General features: G+C 39.0%; 2 protein-coding genes across 2 annotated transcripts in view; both read left to right on the top strand.

Annotated features, from left to right (window-relative positions):
* LOC109959404 (ryanodine receptor 1-like) overlaps positions 1-10,366 on the top strand; it is a 49,892-nt gene extending 39,526 nt beyond the window's left edge. Inside the window, 17 exon segments of the mRNA XM_020598718.1 lie at positions 3,131-3,212; positions 3,294-4,615; positions 4,820-4,902; positions 5,861-6,020; positions 6,126-6,212; positions 6,331-6,603; positions 6,820-6,950; positions 7,071-7,113; positions 7,188-7,321; positions 7,652-7,712; positions 7,842-7,988; positions 8,072-8,206; positions 8,305-8,461; positions 8,731-8,795; positions 8,882-8,982; positions 9,081-9,132; positions 9,250-10,366. Coding sequence (XP_020454374.1) covers positions 3,131-3,212; positions 3,294-4,615; positions 4,820-4,902; positions 5,861-6,020; positions 6,126-6,212; positions 6,331-6,603; positions 6,820-6,950; positions 7,071-7,113; positions 7,188-7,321; positions 7,652-7,712; positions 7,842-7,988; positions 8,072-8,206; positions 8,305-8,461; positions 8,731-8,795; positions 8,882-8,982; positions 9,081-9,132; positions 9,250-9,345 — 3,129 coding nt within the window. The 3' untranslated portion in view covers positions 9,346-10,366.
* Positions 10,367-12,085: 1,719 nt separating this feature from the next.
* Positions 12,086-20,920, top strand: sms (spermine synthase). The gene is made up of 11 exons (XM_020599113.1): positions 12,086-12,330; positions 13,924-14,044; positions 15,581-15,668; positions 16,111-16,175; positions 16,290-16,465; positions 17,033-17,187; positions 17,313-17,402; positions 17,812-17,926; positions 18,058-18,137; positions 18,671-18,786; positions 19,786-20,920. Exons 1-11 carry the CDS (start codon positions 12,285-12,287, stop codon positions 19,814-19,816), a joined length of 1,083 nt encoding a protein of 360 aa, XP_020454769.1. The 5' UTR covers positions 12,086-12,284; the 3' UTR covers positions 19,817-20,920.
* The last annotated feature ends 888 nt before the right edge of the window (positions 20,921-21,808 follow it).

The raw sequence follows: 21,808 nt of genomic DNA on the forward strand, positions 1-21,808 counted from the left end.
GGAATGCCATTCTGTGGCTGTTCATCGCAGTTGATCTCTCTCTGAAATAAACTATGTTGTCTCTATAAAACATGCTTGCAAACATTTGTGTAATAAGCATTTAACTATTTAACAAACCAACCTGACCCAAATCATGGAATCACATTGATTCTTTTATATGGAGCAATTTTATTGCTACAAATGAAAGGTCAAAATATGTTTAGAGAAATCACATGACTTTCCCTTTCTAAACAGTGCAGTCATCCTCTGTGGAGGACTGAGGCTAACAGCACACCTTTATTACTAACAACATGTTTGCATAATCTACATTAAAATGAAGAGCTGAGACATACTTCGTCCATAGCTTCCCAGCTACTCTAACACATAATGCACATAACAGGTTTACTTCCTGTGTGTGCTCCTTCTAAACCTGATATTTTCATCTGTTGTTCTGTTTTGCAGTAATCATATTTGAAATATTATGGTACACCAGTGAAATGGGGATACTTTAAATTTGTCAGTCCCAGAAGTAAATTGACATTATAGTACAGTAGTAGATGTGATGTACATTGATATTAGCTCAAACATTGTTTTACTGTGAAATGAAAGAGAAAATATTTGCCATACACAAGAGTATTTGAAAATGTAATGTTTTTAATTGTTTAACTGAATAATTGATTTATTATTTAAACTGTCTTCCACACGGTCAATGCAGGGTAAAGTATGTATCCATTTTATTCATCTCTCTATGTGATAATGTGTTTACCCCACTGTAATTTATTCAGCATTGTTTTCCTTTATCAGGCTGTTTTACATGCACCTGCTTTTAAACAAGATATAAGAATAGCAGATAATTAATTAGGGGTTTATTTATTATGGAAGATTTACAATGCCAAAATTTAAAACTTAATTTAAGTAAAATACCATACATACTGTATTGGTATATTTATTTTCTTTTTATGTATGCATACACTGACCATATTATAATTACTGTACATGACAAAAAATGTAATTAAACAATTTGTTTATTGTGATATGAGATTTCATGCTGCAATACAATCAAATTACACTGGAAACAAATGGTAAAGTATTGTATTGTTCGGCAGAGGGCAAAAAATGCAAGGGAGCTTTTTTTAAATGGAAATATTAAATGCAACTTTTTATCAACAAAATTTCAAATTGAACTGACAATTGTTATGATCGCTCACTCGTGGGAGCACGGTGAGCAAGCAGGCGGGACTCGGGAGGCAGATGCACAGTTATGACAAGAGATTTTATTAGTAGCAAACAGCAGGAGAATAGTGACAGTCTCTGAGAAGAGGTCCAGTGAAGTGCCGGGACTAGAGATGAGTTGGTTCGTCAGGGAAGAGACTTCTCAGGAGGTCACAGAGTGGGGAAGTCCAGGGAGAGGAGTTGGGTGTTGCAGTCTGAGGCAGCAATCTCCGGCAGCAGAGAGGACAGGAGAGGATGAGTACAGCTCGTAATGGATTATGCTGACTGACCTGAGAGCAGAGGGGGAAGATGTCAGCCAGGAGAGATGAGGAAAAGTGTTGCTGGAGGGCTCGGAGGGAGATGAGCAGAGATGGTGTGGCTAGGAGGCCGGAGAGACGCGAAGAGTTGCAGGATCAGAGCGCAGTAGTAGTTGCAGGAGAGTCAACAGGGAGAGCCAAAGTGTCCTGGAAGTAATCCCCAACGTACTGGCACTGGAGGAGCATCTGCCAGAGTCTTAAATAGGAGATTGGTGATGAAGCAACTTGCCTCAGCTGTGTAACTCAGCACAGCTGTGTGCCAGGCCTGGGACAGAGAGCCTGCAGAGAGGAGAGAGAACCTGACAATAATCTCCTTTACCACCGATCAGAAGCATTTAGCAGTGGAGCTCCTCTCATCGGTGACTCAAAATTGCTTTCTTTTTAAAAACATATTAAAAAACTGCAAAAGCCACAGAAACAATTGTTAGCTGATCCCAAGTCAGTTGTAAATGGATAAATAAGCTGCTGAGCTATTAATCTTATATGCAGTGCTTGTATAGAGGGGAACTGAATGGACAGCTGCACTACAGAAGGCTGAACTTAATGCTAATGATGACAGTAAACATCCTTCAGATGCAGGTACATCCATATTAAGTCCTCTTATATGGAGATTTTCTGAAATGTAGCACCTTGTTATGAAAACAAATTAAAAACAAAGATGGTTTTTGCTGAATCAGTTATTTCATAAGAAAGAAGCAGGTGATAACAAAGCATCCTGAGAGAGGGACAGACTTTTAACCTCCACTGCTGGAGTGTACACTTTAATATGACATTATTTGGTGTTGGAATATACTATCTATTGTGACATCCACTTTGTGTGCATACATTTAACAAGGATTAAACCTCTGTTGCTCTTTTCATTCACTAATAATTAACCTTTTTATTTGCTTTTGATTTGTGGTGTGTTACTTTGGTCATACAAATTACACACAGTGGTTGAATATGCATTTCAAGGAATTAATTAGGTTTTCTTCCAGTTGATATTCTGGTTATGGTTCATGGCAATCCATGGCATACACTGTTTATGATGAGACTGTGCATGTCCAAACACCATCCATATAAAGAGAATAAGATCAGGCCATTGGTATCAAAAAGAATGAGTGTGTCCACTGAGGTCCTGTGTCTCAGAATGAAGGAATACCTAACTGACTAATGAATGAGCGGGTATTGAAGGTTTTTTTTTACAAGAAAAACATGCTGATTTATTCATTGTACAGGAAGAGACGTTACCTTTATTGATGGGTTGTTACATGCCAAGATATCTTTGTGACAAGTGCTTCAGCTATTAAATCTAATGTTCACTGCCAGTGTTCAGATTAAATATGTAAAGCCAGAGGAGATTAGTGAAGTTTACAATTTGACATTCAAATTCTCCTAAACCACTTTTACACTTTGTTAAACTCTCTCAGCATGAGGGTTTGATTAATTAACTTATTTTTCAGCACCGTCTTTGTTGTAAATGTGAGTCAGATATAACAAATGTTTGGGTTAATATATGTGTTGACACTTTTCAGTTGTGTTTTCCACTCTGTTGGTGACTATTGCATCTCCATAAATCTATGCGGATCCCTTATATTTAAAAATGATTGTTACTGCACAGTTTTATCCTTTTATGATCACAGGATTCCAGCCAGATTGGTCTGCTGAAGGAGCTTCTTGACTTACAGAAAGACATGGTCGTTATGTTGCTATCACTGCTAGAGGGTAAAAGAGTTTTTATCTGTTTTCATCTCTTTGTCTCATCCTTTTCAAATCTCAGTTTGAATTTTACTCTGTATTATTCAGGAAACGTGGTAAATGGTACAATTGCCCGCCAGATGGTAGACATGTTGGTAGAGTCCTCCAGCAATGTTGAGATGATCCTTAAGTTCTTTGACATGTTCCTCAAACTGAAAGACATCGTGGCTTCGGACGCTTTCCGCGATTATGTCACAGACCCCCGAGGGCTCATCTCCAAGAAGGACTTCCAGAAGGCCATGGACAGTCAGAAACAATACTCCCCTTCTGAGATCCAGTTTCTTTTGTCCTGCTCTGAAGCTGATGAGAATGACATGATCCACTATGAAGAGTTTGCCAATCGTTTCCAGGAACCTGCCAAAGACATTGGCTTCAACATCGCGGTGCTGCTCACCAACCTGTCTGAGCATGTCCCCCATGACATCAGGCTACAGAACTTCCTGGAACAAGCAGACAGTGTGCTGAACTACTTCCGCCCCTTCCTGGGTCGTATTGAAATAATGGGCGCTAGCAGAAAGATTGAGCGCATTTACTTTGAGATCAGTGAAGTAAGCCGCAGACAGTGGGAGATGCCCCAGGTCAGAGAGTCCAAACGACAGTTTATCTTTGATGTTGTTAATGAGGGTGGCGAATCAGAGAAGATGGAAATGTTTGTCAGCTTCTGTGAGGACACCATCTTTGAGATGAATATAGCCTCAAAAATTTCAGAGCAGGAGGAAGAAGAAAAGGGGGAAGATGAAGATGAAGGAGATGAAGGTGGCAGTGAGGGAGGACCAGGAGCAGGAGCAAGTGCAGGAGGTGATGAAGAGAGTAACGGAGACAAAGGGCAACCCGAATCAAGCTCGGCTTTTGCAGACTTTATAAACAGCACACTAAGCTTCCTCAGCATTTTCACCTTCCGTAACCTTCGCAAACAATATCGCAGAGTGAGAAAAATGACCTTCAAGGAAATTGTAGTGGCTTTGTCCATTTTTTTCTGGACCATCCTTATGAGTATACTACACTTCATTTACAGTGTGTGCAAAGGCTTCTTTATGATCATCTGGCAAACGCTCTTTGGTGGTGGCTTAGTGGAGGGAGCTAAAAATATTACCGTGACTGAGATTTTAGCAAGCATGCCAGATCCCACGCAGGATGATGTGCATGGAGATGGACCGGGAGAGCAAAGAACAGGAGAAGAGCAAGACACTGGAGGGGTAACAGACACTGGAGAGACTGGGAGTGGAGAGGAAGAAGAGGAGGATACCCAGGAAACGGAGGGTGGGAGGGTACCAGGTATTGATACTCCAGGTGGACTTGGAGACATGGGTGTTGAGGCACCTGTTGAACCTCCAACTCCTGAAGGAACTCCCATAACAAAGAGAAAAATGGTGAGTTTTTGGCATCTTGGGTAAATAAAAATGCAAGTGAATATTTTTTAATTCACGGTGGTTATCAGTTCAGTCCCTCAGTGATTAGCAGTTCGGTTTTAACTGTACACTATTCTATTTTATTGACTTCTCTTAAATTTTTGACACAAAAAGTAAGCAAAAAGGAAGGCTAAAGTGATGTTGACTGTTATGTGTTTGTTACAGCCGCCAGAAGAGGCTGATGCCAGCCAGAAACCAGCTGAACCTGCTCCAGTAGAGGAACCACCTCCAGAGCCTGAAAAGGCTGAGTAAGAAATTTGGATGTTCTTATCTTCTCCACATTATTTATTCTCTCAACATATCTCCTCTGTGTCATGGTTGTAGATAAAAGGTCAGACTTTTTAGCCAAGTCTATATACTATGGATGAGAATATTTTAATTAGACAATCTGGGATGTTTTGATGTTCATGAGACATGCCTTGAATTATTTTGATGCAACAGTTTATTGTGCTAAATGCCCCAAAATAAACTGCACCATCACTATTACTGCCGTACAACTTTACTACCACAACTGGGCCTTTCTGTGCTCTAAGTGACGTAGACAGACTCAAATTCACAGGGCACATCTGTAGCACTGACAGACTTAGTGCATCCTGATTTTGATGTTGGTGGAATTGTCAGGATCGGAGCGTGAAGCTGCCGATAATGTCGTGGGTGAACTCAATTAAATAGCCAGATGAGGATAAATAAAAAACACTGTCTCTTTAATAAGAGCTCTGACACTGAACAAAACACACAAGACACAGTTTAAACACGAAACAGACTTACAGGTTGAAAATACAGTCCAGGGTCAGAACCAGCAAAACACATACATCCAAGGAATCCATACTAGATGTCCGAAAAGGGAAGTTCAATAAGCCAATATACAGAGAAGCAGTCCGAGTTTGAGGGCAAGGCAATATACGGTGGCCAAAAACAGAAATCCAGGGTCAGAAACTAGAGAGTCAGGCAAGGATTAATGCTGGAGAGTCAGATCTGGCAGTGTTCTAGTGAGGAAACGCTGCCTTTATGCTGGTGGACACAGGTGCGAGGAATCAGAAGCAGGTGAAACTAATGTGAGTGATGATCAAAGTAAAAAGACCGAAACTGTGGTGAAACAAAAACAGGAAGTAATGTCAAAATAAGAGCACGACAGCAAGCAAATGGAACCGAATCATGACAGGAATACAGAAATCAAACAATAACCCTACTGTGTCTGATTTTCAGTGTTGAAACTGGAGAGAAAGCAGAGACAGAATCCAAGAGCAAGGAGGAAGAACTAACAGACAAACCAAAGAGTACTGCATCAAAAAAAGAAAAGAAGCTGAAAAGGAAAGGAAGTTTTCAAATCTGGACTGAACTGGAAACCCAAAGGAATAAGTTTATGGTGACACAGTTGCTAGTATTTGTTTCAGAACTGGTTACCTAGCATAATTTTAGTGTCAATCTTGATTTACCAGCTCCCTAAAAGGTATTAATCTCTCTTTTGTAGAACTACCTCTCGAGAAACTTCTACAACTTAAGGTTTTTGGCTCTGTTCCTCGCATTTGCCCTGAACTTCATTCTGCTGTTCTACAGGGTAAAAAGATAATTTTATATTTGGGTGATTATACCTAAGTACTCAATACAGTCATAACCTTGGTGTGAGTTGTGTGAGGTTCCACTGTCTTGTTTCTGCATTGTTCGGTCCTGTTTAGGTGTCTGACATCCCGCCTGAGGGTGAGGAGATAGAAGATTCTGGACTGGCTGACGGAAGTGGGGTGTTCGAGGCCTCTGGTTTGTTTGAAGGTTCAGGTGATCAAGCTGAGGGATCTGGAATGAGTGAAGGAGCAGATGAGGATGAGGAAGACATGCCAGTTTATTACTATTTAGAGGAGAGCACTGGCTATATGCAGCCGACATTGGCCTTCCTTGCTGTCCTTCACACAGTCATCTCATTCATCTGCATTATTGGCTACAACTGCCTCAAGGTATGATGGGCACAGGGTAAAAACAATTGATTTACATCATAAAATCTGACATCTTTGCCTTCTAACATTAAAAAAGTTATCAAAAGTGTCAAATTTCAACTGTTGATCAGATTTTAGAAAATGAGGGTTGCATTGAACCACTTTCTTCCTTATATCAGAATCTAATTCCAGATCTTTCATAGCTCAGTTAAACAACATTTGCAATTGTTGTGTCAGATTCCACTGGTGATTTTTAAAAGGGAAAAAGAACTTGCAAGAAAGCTGGAGTTTGACGGACTCTACATCACTGAGCAGCCCGAGGATGATGACATCAAGGGGCAGTGGGACCGACTGGTCCTCAATACACCGTATGTGGATAAAGAAAACATTCTGAATAGTGTCAAAGGAGACACAAGAAAACTGCTTCCAATACCAAAAGGTTTTCTTCCTTAATTTAATTAAATAATGATGTCATTTTTTTTCGACAGCTCTTTCCCAAACAACTATTGGGATAAATTCGTAAAACGAAAGGTGAGTTGTTTTTAATTTTGTTTTAAAATAGGCATTGTGGACCATGTTATGATGTTATGTATGTCTTCGTTTAGGTTCTGGATAAGTATGGGGACATTTATGGCAGAGAAAGAATCGCTGAACTCCTGGGGGTTGATTTAGCCTCCCTGGATGTGAGTCAGCAACATGAGAAGAAACAGGAGAAACCAGACAACTCAGTGTTTGCATGGTATGGTACTATAAAGATGTGCAATCATGCACATAAGACACTGTGCTTTAAAGCTGAAATTATATTATATAACTATATTTTGATTATTGTTTAAAACAATCTATGAACAGACCAAAACCAACAATGACTTTATGTCTCTGTATCCAGAACCTGATTTAATGATTTTATTCATTTCTGCTATTGTTGTCCAAAAACTATTAAAAACACATCAGTGAGTCACACTGTTACAGTGGGTCTTTTCATGGGATTTGTTGACAATAACAAAAATATAAAAAAATCACTAGCCCCCTATCCTTTAAATGGACATCAACTAATATTGTATCTTTTTAGGGCGACTGCCATTGACATCAAGTACCAGATATGGAAATTTGGTGTTGTGTTTACAGATGGCGTAAGCAAACCTACTGTATAGCACACTATACTTTAATATATCATATACAGGTCTAATACTATAATATTCCATGTGAACATGACCTTGGCCTCTACCAAGTGAAAGAAAACTTCCTGTTTCTCTTTATAGACTTTCCTTTATCTTTGCTGGTACCTGATAATGTCTTTGCTTGGGCATTACAACAACTTCTTCTTCGCTTGTCACTTGCTGGATATTGCCATGGGTGTCAAGACTCTGCGCACTATCCTGTCCTCAGTCACACACAATGGCAAACAGGCAAGTGCAAAAAACAACTCAGTATTAGTTTTGCTTCTGATTGAATGTGGTAACTGTTTCCTTCTTGCCTCTGCTCTTTACAGCTCATGATGACAGTGGGCTTGCTGGCTGTGGTTGTGTACCTTTACACTGTAGTCGCCTTCAATTTCTTCCGCAAGTTTTACAACAAGAGTGAAGATGAAGATGAACCAGATATGAAATGTGATGACATGATGACTGTAAGTCGGTGGTGATATAAAAACATGTGCTTGTGATACATTCATGTCTGCACCACTTCTACAGTGATGTGTACTGTATGTTTTTTTTAACCCTGCAGTGTTACCTGTTCCATATGTACGTGGGTGTGCGTGCTGGTGGAGGCATTGGAGATGAGATTGAGGATCCCGCTGGAGATGAATATGAGCTTTATCGAGTGGTCTTTGATATAACCTTCTTCTTCTTCGTCATTGTCATTCTGTTGGCTATTATTCAGGGTAAAGATGATGCTGGTGTGGAATTTAAATTGTCATGTATTGGGTACTAATATTGGAGTGAACTTACAAATAAGGCAAGGCAAGCCCATTTTCTTATGCAAAGGATAATTCAAAGTGCTTTTACATCATGAATACATAAGACAAAAAAAGGAACAGACATATTTGAAACTGTTGATATAGGAAATGAATTTTAAGGTATGTTTGACACTAGACAGACATCTCTGTCCTGACCTTCTAATGATATTGCATGGTATTTTATGGTGCTGTAGGTCTCATCATTGATGCCTTTGGAGAACTCAGAGACCAACAAGAGCAGGTCAAGGAAGACATGGAGGTATAATAACACTTTAGGTTAACACTTTTACTCTACTCTGATCAGTGCACAAGATGGGTTTAAACCTCATTACTCATTTTGTGCAGACAAAATGCTTCATATGTGGCATTGGAAGTGACTACTTTGATACAACACCACACGGCTTTGAGACTCATACATTTGATGAACATAACTTGGCTAATTACATGTAAGTACCTCCGAAGTGTTACAGCATGTGCACGTATTCAACTGTATGTGCCTGTGTATGTGCGTATGTGTAGATAGTAGCATGCCAGTCCTTTTCAGGTTCTTCTTAATGTATCTTATCAACAAAGATGAGACAGAGCACACTGGACAGGTCAGTCTGAATAATTTTGTTATCATGACTCCCACTGACTGATTACATTAGTCTTTCCGCTTCTTGTCTCATGCCGTGTCCTCCTCTGAATTCTTGTTCTTACACACTCTGTTTTAGGAGTCGTATGTGTGGAAGATGTACCAGGAGCGCTGCTGGGACTTCTTCCCTGTTGGAGACTGTTTCAGAAAGCAGTATGAGGATCAGCTTTCCTAGTCAACATCAACTTCCTGCCTTCCTCAACAAATTTATTTTGTAAAGAAAAATAATTTTACATAAGACTTCATTAATTATTAACAACAGGAACATTATTACAAAATGAGGTGTTTTCATTACAAAAACATCTTGTCTTTAGTAAATGGCAAGGAGTTGCAGTGTCCTTGAGGTGTAAAGAAACATACTTTTATATGAAAATGGTATTCATACTGTAATAAAGTACCTAAGCATTGACACAAGTAGCAACAATTAGCAGATACAGTACCTACCAGTATGCAGTTGCTGCGATGTTAGTTTCACACTTTGCCTTTTTGTCTTTATATACAAATTAATTTTCCTTTATTAGTGCTAAGGTTGTCGTCTGAACAGCCACCTAAATGTGCAGGATTACAGATGACAAGACAATGAACTTTCAAAAGACAAGACTGAACATGACCTGTCTTTTCATAAGTGCTTGCATAAAACGATTGCTTGTAATTTTGTAAGCATGATTAACATGTTCATCTTTCAGTATGACTTATTTAAAGATAGGCTGGAATAATAGGGCATATAATCAATAAATTACATTTCTTTCTCAATATATTTATTAAGTGATTGATCAATTTACTCTTACGGTACATGTCACTTTTCTCTTTAATATTTAAAAATCAAGTTTCTAGCCTCCATCTCCTCTTAACTGTTGTTTTCTTGGTGGTTCTCCACAACATTGGAGGCCCAGGCTCATCCTTTGTTGGTGTCATTCTGAGCATCGGAGACATGCAGGTGGTGCAATACAAGTATTTCTGATTCTGCTGTAGTAGATTGAGTCTATTGTGAGTCCTCTCCATTTTTGGTGGCTGGTTCTTGTTTGATTCTTTACTTTGCTTTTCTGAGTCCTGCTCCTGTTTTGAGGACTAATATATCTTCTGAATTTAATCTCAACATGTGTTTGTTTGGCCTTTTTGGATTTGAACGAAAGAGTCCGCGCCTATGAGGTTCACTGAGACTGATTTAAAATTACTTTTAACTCAGTGAATGGAAAACGGAAATGATATTAAAGAGAAATGTTTAAAAACAGTTGAATCTGATCTGATCTTTTAGCACACTAACATCACACACTACAGCAGTTTGCATGTAACATCTCATCACAACCCATTTTCATAGTGAATTGCTGAACTGTGCCCCATCCCATCTGAATGGGGATTAAGCCCAAGCATTAAAACTCACATTGGGCCTCGTGTGCTTTCCACCGGTCCAGTCCTCCAACATTTCTCTCAGAGCCTGTTCAGACCGGGATACACTGAGCGTGAACATGAACGCCTCAGCAATCCACCATCCGATGCTCAGGATGTATGGTGAGTTAATTCTCTACTTCACTGAGAAATCACCATTATAGCTGAAGTATTCCCACTGTTCTGCGATTACTGAGACCATTCTTAAGTTCTGAGTGTTTTGTGCTTATGATTAAACTTGTTTATTCCAGCATCATGATTTACTACTATTTTCTGTTATTTTCAACCTGCTTCTCTTCCAGGTGGATTTATTTTCAAACAGTTGAAGAAGAGGTTTCTGCTCTTGACAGCTGAGGGCAGTCTCCTTGTTTGCCATGATGCATCATCACCCCCTGAGCAGTCGGTACTACTGCAAAGCAGCTGTGAGGCAACTGTGGAAGGCGAGGAGATCCTAGACCTGCCTAAGTTACCCTCTGGTGGATGCAGGGATCACTGCTTTGCCTTGATCCTCCCCCAGAGTAAATGCCTGCTGCAGCTGGCTGAAACCCCTGCAGACTGCAGGTGTGATGCTCACTGTGCTTTCTCTGCATTACTTTTCCTTGTTACAGTACAATGGTATAGTTACCATATGGCCTCAGTTTACTATGTTTAGTCTTTTGTTTTTGGACAGAATAAATGAAAAGAGTACAATGTGTTAATTAGCGAGCTTGAGGAACTGTTGCAGCTTCATATTTGACAGGCTGAAAGGAGACTAGTATTAATCTTCTCATCTCTTAGCAATAACTCTAGAAAGTGCATTTTCTCAAAATTTTGAGTTATTTCTTTAATTTGGCTCACACTCTTCATAACTACAAAAGTCCACCTGCTCTTCGTCCTGTACGTGTGCATTATTTATATATCTAAAAAGCCCAGTTCCACCCCACACTCTCACTTTTAATTGACTATATTGTTTCTATTCCTCCTTCAGTAGGACATCTCACACAGCCTAAAACATGACTGAGGGTTGTGTAGCAGGAAGTGTGGTGGAGATGGCTGGCCTTTTGGCTGCTATCTAGTTATTTCACTGGCATGCTTTTGAGTGGATATATTGATGCATATGATTTGTATGGAACTAATAACAGAATATTTTAAACACGTTTTAGTCAGTGGCTGAATATGCTGAAAAGGGTGGGTTAAGAAATACAGCATATTAAGTTCAGGCATTTGTTTGGGTTCATAGTGCAATTCAGTTGTAGAGTGGGTCACAGGGCAAATTGTATTTGTATGGCCATATATTTTGTTCTTTAGTTTTGAAGGTGATGTAGGTATAATTGATTAAGTTTCACATTAAAAACCAACAAAATGTAGGTGCCACCTGGATGCATTTAGATCCGTGTCATAAAAATATCACTCAAATGGTTAACTACAATTTAAAAATACAAAATAAATGGATAATCATTACAATTATTAGCATTTAAATTTTGCTATAACTGTATTACCACCAGAAATCATGCTGCTCTGTGCTGGGTTTCCCCCCCAGTTTATGGGCAGGCCGTCCCAAAGGAAAATTTGCCTGTGGTCTCACTTCTTCCTATCTGCTCTCGGCCGCCCCACACTCAGCACGGTGGTAGCCACGCCTGCTCTGGCGACTGCAGTTGGTAGCAGCAGTAGGAGCAGGGCCGTCCCTCTGTCTCTGCAGATAAAATATTCGCAGCCTACTCCAGGCATGGGTGACGGTTGCACTAAGACATGGCACTGCGACATTATACTCTCGACTTCAACCTCTCTACGGCAGGTAAGGTGGGCGCAGTGGGCGGCACAGTGCAACCAATGCATTCAGAATACAGGAAAAGCATCAGAACTGCACGCTAGCTAGCTGGTTAGCCTGCTAATGTTAACCTGCTAGTCTGTCACTGCCCTTCAGAAGTTGTATTGATTTTGATGAAACATGGCTGACAGTGGTGTATAGATATGTATTTTTGGCAAGCGGACGTTTAAAGCTTAAAGTTATTGTAGCTTAACTATTTCATGGTCGTGTGTTACTAAACGTTACACGTCAACTTATCGTCTGTCAGTCGCGTTACGATGGTTAGCGACCCAATGCAGCTTTGGCTAACATGCGCATAATCCATCGCCCAGGAGGTGGCGCATTTTCGGCCATTTTTGTAGTTTTTATGTGTCACTAATAAAATATTCAACTGTAAGCATTTAGTTATATTTAGGTTTTGAACCACATCTAAAAGTTAAAGGTAGAGATGGAAGAAGTCTATCACACAGTGTATTAACATGTAGGCATTATTTATTAAAACTAGTAAATTATTTTCCCTGTGGAATTAAATGAGTGAGTGGTGTATAAAAGTACCAAAAATGAGAAATGCTTAGTATCTAAGTAACGTTACTTAACTAACCGTGACTTTCATTAAGAGAAGAGAAAGTCTGCTTATCTGGCAAGAATGTGGTGTCATGAAATACATAAGTATTGTTATTATATTATGCAGACAAGTGATGCTTAATTAAGTACTCAAATACTACACTTAAGTGCACTAGGCTGTTCTATTTACTGCTGCTCTATAGTTACACTTTACCACATTTTTGAGGGAGTAATTGTAATTTTTTCGCCAAGACCATTTTTTGATAGCTGAAATTACTTGTTACTTTACCAGTTAAGATCTTCTTATGTAAAATGCAGTGTTTTGGCTGCAGTACATTAAACAACGCAGCTGCAAATGCTGTTTACATGTTAATTCATTTGTAGTAATTTGATGATAATTCACAAGAATAAAGCATAATGATATTACACTGTCAGGGGACATTCTACCTGCTCACTGAGTTCTTTTACTAATGTACTAATGTACTTTTACTTGCCCATAACATTGAATGGACATTTATTTCTAATAGAGTATTTTTACATTGCCTTGTTGCTATATATATATATAAGTAATGGATCCCAGTTAGGGATGCTAACCTTAAACATTAGTTGGTCAGAGAATTAATAGCCATTTCATTGTTGCTAAATTATGAATTACAGCATTCTTTTTCCATAATGAACCACTGACCTTGTTTGCAGCCAAACCAGAGTAAGAGGCCTGATAGTTGGTATTTACTGCCAAAGTCCAACACACCTACTTGGCTATTTTATGTTACCAGATCATTGGTGAGCTATATAAATGCTTTACAACCATAAACGGTGTTAAAATCTAACTTTTTGTACAACTTGCTTTAAGTTATGCAGAAATTGACTGACTAAAATCATATATTCATCTCCTGGCGTACTGTAGCTGCATGTGCTGTTAATCTGAGTATTTCTTCCACCACTGATGTAGATGATATATAATATGGGCAAATTATTTATTTTCATTGTTCCAAATTCTGTTTTTTTTTTCCACAGTTGACTCTGCTTCGACTGTTCCTGGTCTATTGTCCATATTTCATGAGCAGGAAATGACAGAGACTGTCCATGATACAAATGGTCATGGATACCTTGCTACTTTTGTAGGCAAGAATGGCCGGTAAGAACGACACTTTATGCTTCCTCCACTATTATTTTGACAATTTAAAAAAGTTTGGTTTTTTTGTTTGATTTTGTTTTTGACGTGTGTTACAGATGCAAGAATATCTATAAACATCTGTGTTTATAGTTTATTACGTAATATCAGCTTCATATCTTGCATAAACATGCACATTAGATTTTAATATTGTCACAGCTGCAGGTGTGTTTGAATCACAACATTTTAGGGTTGACACACAGGTGTGTAGTCGCTTTTGATGTAAGCTGTATTTAATAGTGATGTACTATATTTGTAGTTTTGTAGTATGATAGAAAATTTTCTTGATACTGTTGAGGGATTGTGCCATTATCTACTAGGATGTTACATATAATTGTAGTTATGTTGCTAGTATAACTGGGCCGTCTCTGGTAGGCTAGTGGTTAAGGCGCAGCGCTCTCGCCGCTGCGGCCCGGGTTCGAATCAGGGTTGCATCAGGAAGGGCATCCAGCGTAAAACACGTGCCAAATGTCAACATGCGAGTCATCATTGTGTCGATTCGTTGTGCCGACCCCTAAACGGGAAAAGCCGAAAGTTGACTTTCTTTCATTTTGCTAGTATAACTAGTTTGTTAAGTTTGCGGAATTTGAAACTGACATAACAGACATAACAGACAATGGAGCCATTGTCCTCTTTTATAGCTGTTGTGTGGCAGCATTTTAGTTTTCCTGTTTAAAGAAATGAAAGTGGTGGAAACTATGCTGGCAATACTAGCCCCATTTAGGACTGGCACACAACTGGGCATGACTGTGCTTTACACTTTAATGAGCAAACAAACTGGACTCACATATGCAAAACTAACCATTTAGTAACCATCCTTAAAGTATTTTCTCTCGTAAAAGTTGGCCTTGAAGTTTGAAAAACACCTCCAGAAAAGCAAAAATGTCACCATTATGTGGCTTGTCCTTCTGTAGTTTTGTGTTTTCTTCTCCATTGTGGTGTGCCAAACAGAAGTTTTTTTTTTACTGCTGCCCCAGTGGTTGGGGGGGAATACCGGTTAGCGTGGCCATCAGACAGAGAAAGTTAAACCTGGGTACTAAAGCACTGATGTTCCACTGCAAGTATGACTCATTTTGTTTACAAGATCCAGCTGTGGCAATAATATGTTGTTTTATTTCATTTCATTAAAAAATTCTATTATTTAGTAAGGGCCATTTTTTCTTCATTTTTTTTAATGTCATGATAATATCCTATCATGGACTTTTTATTGTGGCGGTATCATACCATTTCGGGGTGGTGTTGCATTTCTAGTATTTAACCATTATTTGGTTAAATGCTGGACATACTGAGCATACTGGTGGTCAGCAAAGAGGTGGATTATGCTGCAGCAATGGCATAGTGATGCTTTCCTTTGTAAAAATGTATTGCTGTTCAAAGTTCTTTGCAATGCGAGAACCAATAAACCTTTTACAAGTAACAAGAAGGCAGCAGAGCGTGAAATACCAATTTTCTGATCAGTTACTTCCTTTGTGTCTGTCTCTTTATCAATTAAATTCATAGGCTTGTTGTTCTGCGTGTGCACTCCCATGGTTTGGTCACTATTGATTTGCAGTGTTATGAAGAGGACAACATTGCAGAATTAGACAATGTAGGTGATGAACACACACACAATACTTTATTCATTACCTGCCAAAACACACAGGAAGTGCTACAGTGCAGCATATCATATGACATATTTTAAGCTTGTTTGGGATATAATAACTTCTTTTATCACTCATAAAATGTAGTTTTACAGCTTGATAGCTAAACACAATAGTCCATATACAGAGATTCCTTGAAGCATGAAAATGTGTGGGGCAAAATATGACAAGGACACAGGGTTAGTAAAAAGAGTATAGAACACTAGGATATGTGACAGACAATGATTTAAACCAACACTTAACTAAGACACACTGCATTATTCCTTGCACATGTTTACTTGCTGCCCAAACATGCACTTTCCCATAGACAGCATGTGTTTGGCAAAGTAGCACTCTAAAGTATCCCACTGGTTGATACACATTGTTGCAGACTCTGTTGTTTCTCCACAGCTTTTAAATGCACTGGAAAATAAGCTAAAGGTTATCTTAAATGGCAGTATTACAAGGATTAAAAGGTAAGAATTGGGGGTTTCATGGCTTTGCTCATGTTATAGAAAGGTGACCACCATACGGTATGTCTTGCATCTTGCAATAATATAGATTCATTGCCTTTATCATCACCCCCCAAGGCTCCCAGCCCTCGTAAGAGGAGCAAAGGTAGACCGATACTGGCCCACAGCTGACGGCAGACTGATTGAGTATGACATAGACCGGGTGGTGTACGAAGAAGAGTCTGCATACCAAAATATAAAAATATTGCACTCACAGCAGTTTGGAAACATCCTCGTACTCAATGGAGATATTAGTAAGTATATATACTCTAGAGTACATCCATCACTAGCCCCAGCTTGCGACTCTCGCGTACATACATTCGAGCCGCAAAGATAATCTGTCATGAATGTGCTAAATTGAAATTTGCTAAAACCATTTTAACCATTTAAATTTTCTGAAAAGCTAATTATTTCACCTGAAAAACTGACAAAATTTATATTTTTCCTGCACTGGACTGGATTATTTTTGGTTCCATATGGTTAGAAGAGTCTGAGGGTTCGAGAAATGCCTTCAGAATTTGGGTGAATGTTATGAAATGACAGTTTGGGCTTAAAACAGTCAGCAAGTTTCAAATTTGCACATTCAAGGAAGTTGATCTCTGTAACCTGAGTGCATGTAACACACGAGAGTTGCAAGCTGGGGCTAATCTATCACATGATGAAGCCATAAATGTTTTATATAAATGTATTTATCTGTCACAAGTCTCGTGTACAGTAATGTTTTAAACTTGCATCAATAAATTTGACTGTTGTGTTGGTTTAAATCATTTATAAGATTTAATAAGCTGTTTTAGTGTTTAAATGATCGATGTACTTTGCAGACCTGGCAGAGAGTGATCTGGCCTACACCCAAGCCATCATGGGTAGCGGAAAAGAGAATTATGCTGGAAAAGAGGTGCTGATATTAGGAGGAGGTGATGGAGGCATCCTTGCTGAGGTGGTCAAGCAAAAGCCAAAGATGATCACCATGGTGGAAATATCCTTTATGGGTTCTGAAACTTTTTTATTCCTGTATTGTATACTGTCTAGGGCAGTGTTGTTTTCTAATAAGAATAATTGTACACCTGCAACTGATTGATCATTCCATAACTAAGTTTGTACATAGACCAGAAGGTGATAGACGGGTGCAAAATGCACATGAGGAAAACTTGTGGCAATATTCTTGACAGCTTGACAGGAGACCATTACCAAGTGAGTACTGCATAAATATCCATATGTTACTGGACTAAAATCTTCTCAACTTTTTACTGAGACTAACATCAGTGATCCTAAATAATCATTACCACGAAACTGGTTATCAACTGACTCTGTTAACCCTGGGTTCTCCTATAATCACATATGTATAGTAGAAGAAGAAACATGAAAAGCACTAGGAATAATTTCCACATATTAAAAGTAAGTCTAGAAATAAGTGGAGATTTTTTTCTTTAGTCTTAGTGAATTGATTTTTCTCCACTGTGATGGAGCCCAGTTAAAAAGGAACCACTTTTCATGATCCATCCATCTTGCTTCTTGTTACAGGCCCAGCATGTTTACAGCTTCAGATTTGACATAATTTGACACAAAAGTTGAATGGGCTCCTTGTCTCATGTGTTTTTAGATACTGGTTGAGGACTGTGTCCCTGTGCTGAAGAAGTATGTCCAGGAAGGAAGGTTGTTTGATTACGTAATTAATGACCTCACTGCAGTTCCAATATCCACAGAGCCAGAAGAAGGTAATTTTACACATATACTGTATATCATGTATGTATGTATGTATGTGTGTGTGTGTGTGTGTCTATTTATGTGTGTGTGTGTGTTCCAAGTTGTCTTTGGCCCTCGGCTGACCCTGTCTGTTTTTTTGTAGACTCGACATGGGAGTTTCTAGGTCTCATCTTAGATCTGTCAATAAAGGTCCTGCATCCAAATGGGAAATATTTTACACAGGTAAGTCTCGTCCTTTTAGTAAGTACCAAGTATGTTAATATTGGCGTTGTTTATATCAGTTGTTAAAATCAATACACATTTGTTCAGTGGACTCCAGCTGACATGAATAATGGGTGTGATGATATATGGAGAAGCTTGGATGCTTCTATCTGTTCTAACTTGTTTTTACTGAAAACTTTTGCAACTGGAGTATCTGATTCCTTGACTTGATGTATTTTCTGTTAAAATGGGATACTGCAATATGACAGTTCCACCGGTTGGATATCATTCAGGAAGAGAATGGGAGGCTTGGCATTCTTCTGAGATCTAAGCTTTATGGTCAATATTTTAACACAACATTTAGTTTCAGATCATCAAAGAAAAATGTTTTATGGTGTGGCAAATCAACGATGGGAAGAGTCACTATTCATCTTATTTTGGCTAAGCATTAGATCACACCACTTCCACTTCTAGCCTCCAATTAAGGTGGAAAATATCACTAGCTACAGTCTGTGTGTCTTGTGACATGTTTTTTTCCTGATACTGGTGATCAGGGTAACAGCGTGAATCTGACAGAGGCTCTGAATCTGTATGAAGAACAGCTGGGAAAGCTGTCGTGTGCTGTGGACTTTTCCAAAGAGGTGGTGTGTGTGCCCTCCTACTCAGAGCTGTATCCTTTTCTCAGTTCTAAGGTTGTTGATACAATATGCTAATGTTGTAATGCAGGTCAAAACCCACACAACAGTGGTTACATTAATTTACAAAGATGCTTCGTATTCCTAGAGGATTCACCTCAGTGTGAAAAATGTGAATCCGCAGTAGCTAAATTACAAGAATATGGGACTGATACGTTCATATTGCTTTCAAAGATACTTGGGGTCCAGATTGAGCCAGAACCAGTTTTTAAAATAATTTTGGGAGTCTCAGGGAGATGAAAAGCTTAAGAAGGAACAGCAGAGCCTCCTGACTTGTGGTCCTATTGCTGCAAAAAACGTATCCTAACATTTTATAAAAGAGTGAGTGAGGTACCCTCACTAAAACTATGGTTGACAGAGATAACTGATACTTTTCACTTGGAGAGAATCAGAATCACCTTGAAGGACAGGCTTAGGAGTTTTGAGAAAATCTGTCAACCACTTGCCTCATGTCTTGACAGGGGGAAACAGGAAATAGGATATGCAATTGAGAAGGCACTTTGGGGGGGATGGGCACAAACGGGGGAAGGAGGTAAGGGAAATGACTGAGGGGAAGGGAAGGTGTAGGGATTGCGTGGGAAAGGGGGAGGTTAAGTTAAATGTGTTTTCTTTTAATGTGTTTTGAGTTGTTTGTTGGTTATATGTATTAGAACACTTAGATGAAACCTTCGAATAAGAAGCTTCACAATTAACATATTTGAAACTTGTCTGATCACCCAATCATCTTTCTTCCAGGTCAAGCTTTGTTGCAGCTATGCTCTCTTTATCTTGTTAAGCAGTTACTTCTGTGGTTACACAGTGTTACCATAAGCAGCAGAAATGATAAAACTACAAAAATAAGACCTAAATTGTGAGAAACTGGAATTATCCTTTCAGATTTTTTTATACACCCTAAATGGGGACAAAGCAATACTGTACATTGTTTTCATGCTGTCATATTTTGTTGTGTACAACCCTTAAATGTACTGTATCAGCTGGGTTTTCTACACCATATGGAAAAAGTAAAAACCTCCAGTTGCCTCTCCGTGAAGTCCCAGCAGCTGGAATGTGAACACTCCGCCCATTTTTGTTGTAGCCTTAAAGGTGTGTCAGACTGAACGTGACATGAAAATTAGAAGCAGCACGAAGTTCCTGTAATGTTCCTGCAGTGTCACATCAGTCTCATTTTAAACCTGTGTAGTTGATACTTAGACATACCACGCACACACAGCAGTCATTATTACTGATATACACAGTGACTGACTACAGCTAACATCTGTACTGAATCTGGCTGATCTTGGTTAGATGAAAATTCACTTTTCATTTAGTCTGTACACATCTTAAGGGGCACAATGAGAGTTTTATTATTCCCTATCATTTCCCCATTTTTCCCTAATTTCCCCTGTCTTTGTTCCTGTTGGGTTGGTTTTTTTACTGTAATTTGTTTGTGTTAGGTGAATATGAATGTCCATTTCTGTGCTCTGAAGAAACTTAAGATGCTGATACACTGATTCGATACACTGATGATGTTTAACTCTTCTTCCAACAAACGTGTTCTCGCCTTTTTTTCTGGGTTTTTTTTTTTGTTTGTTTGTTTTTTGTTTGTTTGTTTTTTTTCTCCAGTTAAGAGCTGAAGTTGTGCGGTAGGCCAAAGTGTAGGCTCAACTGGAGGTGCTTTTAAACTCGGTTTTTGTCACTGACACTGAAATGTGATTTGATTCTTTCAGGTTGTATAAGCAAATGTGAGCATGCCCAGTGAGACCCAAGCGTTGAAGTCCAAATGTGTTTTAAAAGGGAAACAGGTCCACAACTTTAATAGCACCTCTCTGTGCTTGTGCGTTTTTCTTATGTTACATTTTATTAGCGCCTTGGTTTCTCCTGATGATTAAAGTTTATTTTAAGATGGACTTGGGGCATGTAAAGGACAGTGAATGTAGCTTGCATATACAGTACACGGCACGTTAATGTCTGATCAACTGTGTGGGACTCGGTTACATTTATTTATTCAATATTATTTCATCAAATACTGTTCTGTTCCACCTGAGAAAATATTTGTGACCATCTACAATTAAAATATTTTTTGGGGAAAATGTCTATGTTTTGTCCAAAACAAATTAAATTGATTAATGCAGTGCCTGGCCACATTAATAGTCACACCTGTACAGTTGTATGTAGTTCATTTCAACACTCCCGCCTTAACATCTGTATTTATGAATCTCAGAATGTTTGGTTTTGGTATAATTGTCATAAATGTATAATTATGTTTATTAATGAGGTCATAGTTAAAGGTGGTGGTGTACTGGACTACAGTGGTGTGAAAAAGTGTTTGCCCCCTTACTGATTTCTTATCTTTTTGCATGTTTGTCACACTGTAATGTTTCAGATCGTCAAACAAATTTATATATTAGTCAAAGATAACACAAGTAAACACATCATGCAGTTTTTAAATGAAGGTTTTTATTATTAAGGGAAAACAAAATCCAAAACTACAAAGCCCTGTGTGAATAAGTGTTTGCCCCCTAAACCGAATAACTGGTTGGGCCACCCTTAGCAGCAACAACTGCAATCAAGCGTTTTCGATAACTTGCCATGAGTCTGCCACAGCGCTGTGGAGGAATTTTGGCCCACTCATCTTGGCAGAATTGTTGTAAGTCAGCCACATTGGAAGGTTTTCGGGCATGAACTGCCTTTTTAAGGTCATGCCACAGCATCTCAATTGGATTCAGGTCAGGACTTTGACTAGGCCACTCCAAAGTCTTCATTTTGTTTTTCTTCAGCCATTCAGAAGTGGACTTGCTGGTGTGCTTTGGATCATTGTCCTGCTGCAGAACCCAAGTTCGCTTCAGCTTGAGGTCACAAACGGATGGCCGGACATTCTCCTTCAGGATATTTTGGTACACAGCAGAATTCAGGGTTCCATTTATCACAGCAAGTCTTCCAGGCCCTGAAGCAGCAAAACAGCCCCAGACCATCACACTACCACCACCATATTTCACTGTTGGTATGATGTTCTTTTTC

Source organism: Monopterus albus, unplaced genomic scaffold, assembly GCF_001952655.1.
Source record: "Monopterus albus unplaced genomic scaffold, M_albus_1.0 scaffold39.1, whole genome shotgun sequence".
Lineage (NCBI taxonomy): Eukaryota > Metazoa > Chordata > Actinopteri > Synbranchiformes > Synbranchidae > Monopterus > Monopterus albus.